Here is a 10252-nt window from a genome sequence, read left to right on the forward strand (position 1 = left end):
AAAACTTTAAGGAGAATGGGTATTATGTCTTCTCTGTGTGTCTGATAAAATTCCAAGGTAAATCTGTCCGGCCCAGGGGTTTTGTTCTTGGGTAGTTTTTTGATTACTGTTTCAATTTCTTTGCTCGTAATTGGTTTGTTTAACTTTTGTGTTTCTTCCTTGGTCAGTCTTGGAAGGTTGTATTTTTCTAGGAAGTTGTCCATTTCTTCTAGGTTTTCCAGCTTGTTGACATATAGGTTTTCATAGTAGTCTTTAATAATTCTTTGTATTTCTGTGGAGGCTGTCGTGATTTTTCTGTTCTCATTTCTGATTCTGTTGATTTCTGTTGTTTCTCTTTTTCTCTTAATAAGTTTGGCTAGAGGCTTATCTATTTTGTTTATTTTCTCAAAGAACCAGCTCTTGGTTTCATTGATTTTTGCTATTGTTTTATTCTTCTCAATTTTGTTTATTTCTTCTCTGATCTTTATTATGTCCCTCCTTCTGCTGACTTTAGTCCTCATTTGTTCTTCTTTTTCCAATTTCGATAGCTGTGATGTTAGACTATTCATTTGGGATTGTTCTTGCTTCTTTAAGTGTGCCTGGATCGCTATATACTTTCCTCTTAAGACTGCTTTCGCTGCGTCCCACAGAAGTTGGGGCTTTATGTTGTTGTCATTTGTTTCTATATATTCCTTGATCTCTATTTTAATTTGTTTGTTGATCCATTGATTATTTAGGAGCATGTTGTTAAGCCTCCATGTGTTTGTGAGCCTTTTTGTTTTCTTTGTAGAATTTATTTCTAGTTTTATACCTTTGTGGTCTGAAAAATTGGTTGGTAGAATTTCAATATTTTGGATTTTGCTGATGCTCTTTTTGTGGGCTAGTATATGGTCTATTCTGGAGAATGTTCCATGTGCACTTGAGAAGAATGTATATCCTGTTGCCTTTGGATGTAGAGTTCTATAGATGTGTATTAGGTCCATCTGTTCTACTGTGTTGTTCAGTGCTTCCGTGTCCTTATTTTCTGCCCAGTGGATCTATCCTTTGGGGTGAGTGGTGTGTTGAAGTCTCCTAAAATGAATGCATTGCAGTCTATTTCCCCCTTTAGTTCTGTTAGTGTTTGTTTCACATATGCTGGTGCTCCTGTGTTGGGTGCATATATATTTAGAATGGTTATATCCTCTTGTTGGACTAAGCCCTTTATCATTATGTAGTGTCCTTCTTTATCTCTTGTTACTTTCTTTGTTTTGAAATCTATTTTGTCTGATATTAGTAGTGCAACCCCTGCTTTCTTCTTGCTGTTGTTTGCCTAACATATGTTTTTCCATCCTTTGACTTTTAGTCTGTACATGTCTTTGGGTTTGAGGTGAGTTTCTTGTAAGCAGCATAGAGATGGGTCTTGCTTTTTTATCCATTCTGTTACTCTGTGTCTTTTGATTGGTGCATTCAGTCCATTTACATTTAGGGTGACTATTGAAAGATATGTACTTATTGCCATTGCAGGCTTTAAATTCGTGGTTACCAAAGGTTCAAGGTTAGCCTCTTTAGTATCTTACTGCCTAACTTAGCTCGCTTATTGAGCTGTTATATACACTGTCTGGAGATTCTTTTCTTCTCTCCCTTCTTATTCCTCCTCCTCCATTCTTCATATATTGGGTGTTTTGTTCTGTGCTCTTTTTAGGAGTGCTCCCATCTGGAGCAGTCCCTGTAAGATGCCCTATAGAGGTGGTTTGTGGGAAGCAAATTCCCTCAGCTTTTGCTTGTCTGGGAATTGTTTAATCCCACCATCATTTAAATGATAGTCGTGCTGGATACAGTATCCTTGGTTCAAGGCCCTTCTGTTCCATTGCATTAAATATATCATGCCATTTTCTTCTGGCCTGTAGGGTTTCTGTCAAGAAGTCTGATGTTAGCCTGATGCGTTTTCCTTTATAGTTGACCTTTTTCTCTCTAGCTGCCTTTAACACTCTTTCCTTGTCCTTGATCTTTGCCATTTTAATTATTATGTGTCTTGGTGTTGTCCTTCTTGGATCCTTTCTGTTGGGGGTTCTGTGTATTTCCATGGTCTGTTGGATTATTTCCTCCCCCAGTTTGGGGAAGTTTTCAGCAATTATTTCTTCCAAGATACTTTCCATATGCTTTCCTCTCTCTTCTTCTGGTACCCCTATAATACAGATATTGTTCCTTTTGGATTGGTCACACAGTTCTCTTAATATTGTTTCATTCCTGGAGATCCTTTTATCTCTCTCTATGTCAGCTTCTATGCATTCCTGTTCTCTGATTTCTGTTCCATCAATGGCCTCTTGCATCTTATCCATTCTGCTTATAAATCCTTCCATAGTTTGTTTCATTTCTGTAATCTCCTTTCTGGCATCTGTGATCTCCCTCTGGACTTCATCCCATTTCTCTTGCGTATTTCTCTGCATCTCTGTCAGCATGTTTATGATTTTTATTTTGAATTCTTTGTCAGGAAGACCGGTTAGGTCTGTCTCCTTCTCTGGTGTTGTCTCTGTGATCTTGGTTTGCCTGTAATTTTGTCTTTTCATGGTGATAGGAATAGTTTGCAGAGCTGGGACGAGTGACGTCTGGAAAAACTTCCCTTCTTGTTGGTTTGTGGCCCTCCTCTCCTGGGAGAACAGCGACCTCTAGTGGCTTGTGCTGGGCAGCTGCGCGCAGACAGGGTTTCTGCTTCCTGCCCGGCTGCTATGGAGTTAATCTCCGTTGTTGCTGTGGGCGTGGCCTGGCTCGGGCTGCCCCTTTGTAAGGCGCTGGGTTCTCACAGATGTGGATGTGGTCTGGATGTTGTCCTATGTCCTCTGGTCTTTATTCTAGGAAGAGTTGTCTTTGTTATATTTTCATAGATGTATGTGGTTTTGGGAGGAGATTTCCGCTACTCTACTCATGCCGCCATCTTGACTCCCTTCCCATGACTTACTTTATAATTGAAAATTTGTGACTCTTAATTCCCTTCAACTATCTTGCCCATCTCCTTACTTCCCTCTGCTCTGGCAACCACCAGTTTATTTTCTGTATTTATGAGTCTGTTTTTTTTTTTTAATTCCACACATAAGTAAAATGTGGTATTTGTCTTTGTGTCTGACTTACTACACCTAGCATAATGCCTTCTAATTCTATCCATATTGCAAATGACAACATTTCATTCTGATTTTTATGGCTAATTAATGTCCCATTTGTATGTGTGTATGTATATACATACCACATTCCTTATCCATTCATCTGTTATGGACACTTAGGTTTCTTCCATATCTTAGCTATTGTAAATAATGCTACAATAAACATGGAGTGCACATAATCTTTTCAAATTAGTGTTTTCATTTCTGTAGGTAAATACTCAGGAGTAGAATCACAGAATTATATGGTGGTTCTATTTTTAATTTTTTGAGGAACTGCCATACTGTTTTACATAGTGGCTGTGTCAATTTACTGTTTTCCATAATACCATGCACCAACAGTACCTGAGGGTTCCCTTTTCTCCACATCCTCACCAACACTTGTTATTTCTTAACTTTTTGATACTGGCCAGTCAGACTGGTGTGAGGATATTGTGGCTTTGATTTGCATTCTCCTGATGATTAATGAAATATTTTCATGTGCTGTTGCCGTCTGTGTGCTCTCTTTGGAAAAATGTCTACTCATATCCTCTACCCATCTTTAAATCAGATTATTTTTTGGTATTGAGTTGTATGAGTTCTTTATATATTTCAGATGTTAACCTTTTATTGGATATATCACTCAAAAATATTTCCTCCAACTCAGGAGGTTTCTTTTGTTTTATTGATGGCTTCCTTCACTGTACAAAAGCTTTTTAGTTTGTAGTCCCAATTGTTTGCTTCTGTACTCTCTATTCTGTTCCACTGACATAAGTGTCTTTATGCCAATAACATACTGTTTTGACTGCTACACCTTTGTAGTATAGTTTGAAAGCAGATTGTGATAACTCCAACTTTGTTATTAGAATTGGCTATTGGGGTATTTTATGTTTCCATACATATTTTAGGATTATATGTTCTAGTTCTGTAAGAAATACTATTGTTATTTTTTTAGGCATTTCTTTGGGCAATGTGTAGATTTGCTTTGGGCAAATAGACCTTTTAACACTATTCTAATTCATGACCATGGTATATCTTTCATTTGTGTCTTCATCGATGAAATTCTTTCATTAGTCTTAAGAGTTTTCAGAATACAGGTCTTTCACTTTCTTGGTTTAATTTATTTCTCAGTATTTTATTTTTCTTAATTAATTGTAAATGGGATTGATTTCTTAATTTCTTTCTACTAGTTCATTATTAGTATATAGAAGATTTCTATATATTGCTTTTGTATCCTCCAACTTTACTGAATTCATTTATTAATGCTAATAATTTTTTGGTGTAGTCTTTAGGGCTTGCTTTATATAGTATGTCATCTGCAAATAGTCACAGTTTTACTTCTTTACCTATTTGGATTACTTGTATTTCTTGTCTGATTAATGTGACTAGGACTTTCAGTACTATGTTTATTAAAATGGCAAGAGTGAACATCTTTGTTCTGATCTTAGAGGGAAAACTTTCACCTGTTTACCACTGAGTCTGGTGTTAGCTGCAAGCTTGTCATATATGGCCTTTATTATGTTGAGGTATATTCCCTCTTTACCCAATTTATTGATGTTATGAATGGGTGAATTTCGTCAAATGCTGTTTCTGCATCTATTGTGCTGACCTTATGATTTTTTTATTCTTCATTTTGTTTATGTGGTATGTCACATTGATTTGCAGATACTGGACCATCCTTGCATCCCTGGAATAAATTCTACTCAAACAATTCAATGTATTGTTGAATTCAGGTTGCTGATATTTTGTTGAGGATTTTCGTATCTTTGTTCATGAGGGATATTGGCCTATAATTTTCTTTTTGTGTAGTGTTTTTATGTGGTTTTGGCAATAGGATAGTGCTAGCCTGGTAGAATGAATTTGGAAACATTCTTTCATCTTCTGTTTTTTCCAATTAGTAGAGAAGGATATTAACTCTTTAAAATATTTGGTAGAACTTATTTGTGAAACTGTCTGGTCCTGGACTTTTGTTCATTGGGAATTTTTGATTATTGGATCCAGTTTCCTTTCTAGTAACTGGTCTGTTCAGATGATCTATTTCTTCCTGGTTCATTCTTGGAAGATTGTTTCTATGAATTTATCTATTTCCTCTAGATTGTTGGTATATATTTTTACAAAGTAGTCTCATACAATCCTTGTATTTCTGTGGTGTTGGTTTTAACTTCTCCTCTTTGATTTGGGGTCTGCTCTTTTTCAAGCCTCTTAAATTTATGGAGACTTGTTTTATGGTCTGTCTTGTTCAGTTCCGTATCTACTTGAAAATAATTTGTATTTTGTGGTTGTTTATGTAATTTCTGTAACTGTCAGTTAAATCAAGTTGGTTGATGGCATTGTTCAGATCTTTGTCTTTGAGTTTTTAAAAATCTAGTTCTATCAATTTCTGAAGGGGTTTTTACATTACCTGATATTTTTATGGGATTATCTATTTCCCTTTATTTCAGCCATTTTGCTTCAGATGCATTGTGAAACCGTTGTTAGGCACTTTAAAATAGCCACATTAGCCTTCTTATTCCTAGACTGTGCATGGTTTATCTTTTTATATCCCTTTCTTTTAAACCTGTGTCTTTGTTTAATGTGTGTTTCCTGTAGGCAGTATATAATACGGTTCTCTTTTTTTATTCATTGTTTCAATTTATTGTCTTTAATTGCAATGTTTAACCTAGGAGTCAGCAAACTATGGCCCTCAGGTCAAATGCCTGTTTTAGAAATTAAGCCTTAATAGAATATAGCCATATATGCTTTATTCATGTTTTATCTGTGGCTGCTTTTGTGCTATATGATAGTTGAGTAGTTGTGACAGACTCAGTCACCAAACTCTTAAAATAACTTAGGAAAATACTTGCAAGGTCTGTCTCAAGTGCAGGAGCTTCTGTCCTTATGAAGTTGGGTATGCCACCTTCCTGGTACATGGGTATGTTCACCAACCCCAAAGATGATCTCCAAGCCCTGTTAATTTTTGGACTTTTTATGGAGGCTTCATTACTTGAATTATGTATGGAATTATGGAGACATAATTGAGCATTAACTCAATCTCTAGTCCCTCTTCTCTTCCTAGGTGTGGGGCTGAAAGTTTCAAGCTTCTAATCATGAATTGGTCTTTTTGGTGACCAGCCTTCATCCAGGAGCCCACCAGGAGTCACCTCATTAGAACAACAGACATTTTTATCAGTCAGGAAATTCCAAGGGATTTAGGAGCTTTGTGGCAGGAACTAGGGTCAAAGGCCCAGTGTTAAAACAAAAGATGCTCTTAGAGCTCTTATCACTTAGGAAATTACAAGGGTTTTAGAAGTTCTGTGCCAGGAACTGGGGACAGAGACCAGTGTATATTTTTTTCTAATATTTCACAATATGGAATTCTAGGTTGCGAGTTCTTTTGATCATTTTGGATGAGGAATGCATATATTTAATCATTGTTCCCCTTGATGATAGGGACTTTATATATATATATATATATAGTACAGTCCTGATAAACATGTGTAAAATGTTTCTTGACTTTATTTTGATTTTATTAAGTGCCTAGTAAGTTAATATAAAGACTAGATAACTTTATTAGGGTTCCATTTTGACAGGATCTGAATAAGCCTTACTGCTGTTGTATTTTATAATGCAAGATTGGTTTACTAGATATGAAAAACCTCATGAAAGAAGGCTTGCATTACCAATTTTCTGAAATGGTTCCCATCCATTTTTCTTGGTTATTTGTCATCCTTTCCATGTAAAAGTAAAATTGGAGGCAATAGATGTTTTTCAAAGCTTTTCTCCCCCCTTCTCTTTTCTATAGAAACTAGTCATCATTTTATAAAACACTGGGCAGTTAAGGAACATCCAGAAGGAAATGAGCCAGAAGGTATTCTGGGAGAGTTCCATGTTTCATAACTTTACATTTGATGTTTAATATCTATAGAGAGAATTAAATACAGCAGAGATTTCCTGTTGAAGCTCTCAAGTGTTTCCGTCTGCAGAAAAAGACCAGACTTTCTGCCTGATCATCCAGTTGTACTTCAAAAACCAGTAAGTAGTTTTCTAATTTTGTATTCCAAATACCTTTTTCATTTTCATTTCATTTTCCCAAGATTTTTATTCTCATTGTTAAATATACTTTAGAAATATGTATAAATGTATAATACAACTTATTACTCTAATTACCACTCTGGATAAGAAATAAAATGGAATCATTGTATTTTAAGAAATGTTTTAGAAATATATTTTTTAATTGATAGTCTTATTTTAGTTTCAAGTATACAACACAGTGGTTTCAATAGTTAGCCATATTATTAAATCCTCACTCCCACCGCCCACCCACCAGCTAGTACAGCTACTGTCTATCAGAATCACTGGCTGTATTCTCCATGCTATACTACTATTCCCATGACCAACCTACATCATGACTGAGAATTTTTGTGCCCCTTTATCCCCCTCACTAACCCCTCCCCCATGGTAACCACCCATCCCTTCTCAGTGTCTATGAATCTATTGCTATTTTGTTCATTCTGTTTTGCTTCGTTTTTAATATTCCACAAATAACTGAAACCATATGGTATTTGTCTTTCTCTGCCTGGCTTATTTCACTGAGCATAGTACCTGATCCATCCATGTTGTTGTAAATGGCAGGATTTCTTTTTATGGCTGAATAGTATTCCATTGTGTATATGTACCACATCATCTTTATCCATTCATCTATTGATGGACACTTAGGTTGCTTCCATATCTTGACTATTGTAAATAATGCAGCAGTAAATATAGGGGTACATGTTATCTATTTGGATCAGGGATTTTGTTTTCTTTGGGAAACTTCCTAGAAGTGGAATTACTGGGTTGTATGGTATTTCTATTTTTAGTTTTTTGAGGAACCTCCATACTGCTTTCCCTAGTGGCTGCACCAATTGACATTCCCACCAACAGTGTAGGAGGGTTCCATTTTCTCCACATCCTTACTAACACTTGTTATTTCTTGTGTTTTGGATAGTGGCCATTCTGCCTGGTGTGAGTTGATATCTCATTGTGGTTTTGATTTGCATTTCCTTGATGATTAGAGATGTGGAGCATCATTTCATGTGCCTGTTAGCCATCTGTATTTCTTCTTTGGAGAAATTTCTGTTCAGGTCCTCTGCTCATTTTTTCAATCGAGTTATTTGCTTTTTGGTGTTGAGGTATAAGCACTTCATGTATTTTGTATGTTAACCCTTTGCTGGATAAATCATTTACGAATATATTCTCCCATACTGTAGGTTGCCTTTTTTTTCCTGCTGATGGTGTCCTTTGCTGTTTAGAAGCTTTTTTTATTAGTTTGATATAGAAGAAATATTTTCTATTGAAGGGTCATGAAAAAACTTTTGGAAGACAGTACAGGATGTTCTTGTTTTTCAGTTAAGTTCTATAATCTACCTGGATTGATTTTACTATATGCTATGAGGAAAGGGGACAGTTTTTTTTCTGCATGGCTCGCCAGTCATCATAGCAATATTTATTAAAGGATAGTTCTCTGCCACCTTTGAGGTTTCTTTCTGGGTTCTCTATTCTGTTCAATCCTGTTCAGTTAGTCATTCTTCTTCTTCTTATAAAAGGCTAGAACAAATATATGTTGAAGAATATTTCTGTGTAAGTTCATCAAATTCCATCAAAATAAATATATGTTTACTTGATTGTAAAGGATGTGAGTTTTGGCATCAGGCTTAGTTCAAGTTGTAACTCCACCTTGTGTACTGGTACACTATTAAAACCTAAACAAGTCATTGACCTTGAGCCTCAGTTTTGTAGTTGCAAATAAGGATGATAACCTCTTAAAATTAAATAATATAATGTACTGTGGTGCACTCAGTAAATGCTGGATGTCCATCTTTTGTGGTCTTTCACTTTGGGATTTGACTTTCTTCAGAATTTTCAAAAAACACTTTCATATAGGTAAAGCAACTAGTATTCTATTGGGACACACTCATAAGATAGGTATGCTGAGAGTAGCTCAAATGGGAAGTTTTCCATTTGGGGGATTTCTAACCCTTTTGGAATCCCTAGGCTTTTTCACTCTAGTTTTTTGAATAACTTATTCATAGTATATATCAATGTCTCAAACTCCCTAACTTGCAGATCCTAGCCAATTTTTAAAAAAATTAAAGCAGAAATTTGAAAGGTTTTTTTTTTTGTAATACCTTGCATGCAAGGATGTTTAATAAGGAAAAATATCCATGATGACATTTGAATTTTCTCACCTGTTCAGAAATCTTGGAGCATATGATCTTAGTCTGTAAAAATAAATGTAGACACCTTTTCATTTGCAGACTTCCCATCTATAATATTTTATTTTGTAACTAAAAGTCTGACATACACATTTTGAACAAAACCTTATACATTAGAATGGAGTTTTTTGTTTTATGTATTAATATTTTTTTAAAACTAGGTACTACAAAAACAACAGGTTTGGAATATGATCTAATACATTTAAAAACCAATTACATGTTTCAGACAGAAGAACTGTTTCATTAGACAAATTCTGGTTAAGTACTTTCTATGGTAACATGCATTTAGATCTTTAAACAGTATTTGATTTGATGAACTAGTAAAAACTGTATCCATTCAATCTAATTGATAAGTTAACTTTTTCTTCTATATTACAGGAAAATGACCAAAGTTTTAAGTAGCATTTTAAGAACAGATGAAGATGAAGATGAAGAATTATCCATTTTATATTTTGGATACCTGCAAATAAAGTGGATCTAGTAATTATAACTGTAATGGACTGTGACAATTCATTTTTAATTTTGATGGTTGTGTATTTGGTTTCTCCTAAAATGAGAAAAAAATTTTTTAATTATAAAGAATTTTCTAATCAGTTTCAGCTTTGCAGGTAGTTTCCTGTATAAATTGGGATGTAACACTGGAAAGTAGGAATTTGGTTACTGAAATGGAAAGACTTTCTAATTTGCATGCTACTTGCAAGTTTTTGTTTTTCATCACTGGTAATAATGGAATGGAAATGTAAGCTGTAAAGATTCTCAAATATAAATTATTTGCTATGATGTATATATGGTACATAATTTCTTGATGCTTTTGTTGTTTCTCACTGACTTCATTCCAGCCCTTGAAAGGATCTTTAGTCTCTCCAGGGGCTTAGAATGATTCAGGATGGTCAGGGCCTAGGTCTCAATGACAGGAAAGGGATTACTTTA

At 35.1% G+C, this 10252-nt stretch overlaps 1 protein-coding gene across 2 annotated transcripts in view; it reads left to right on the forward strand.

Moving 5' to 3' along the window:
* Positions 1-9820, forward strand: part of C3H8orf88 (chromosome 3 C8orf88 homolog) — a 35319-nt gene extending 25499 nt beyond the window's left edge. For both annotated transcript variants that reach the window (XM_036932748.2, XM_036932756.2), the window contains exons 6-7: positions 6994-7100; positions 9701-9820. In XM_036932748.2, the coding sequence (XP_036788643.2) occupies positions 6994-7100; positions 9701-9724 (131 nt within the window). In that variant the 3' untranslated portion in view covers positions 9725-9820. The remainder of the gene's footprint in view (positions 1-6993; positions 7101-9700) is intronic.
* Positions 9821-10252: the final 432 nt, after the last annotated feature.

This window comes from Manis pentadactyla, chromosome 3, assembly GCF_030020395.1.
Source record: "Manis pentadactyla isolate mManPen7 chromosome 3, mManPen7.hap1, whole genome shotgun sequence".
NCBI classification, from domain to species: domain Eukaryota; kingdom Metazoa; phylum Chordata; class Mammalia; order Pholidota; family Manidae; genus Manis; species Manis pentadactyla.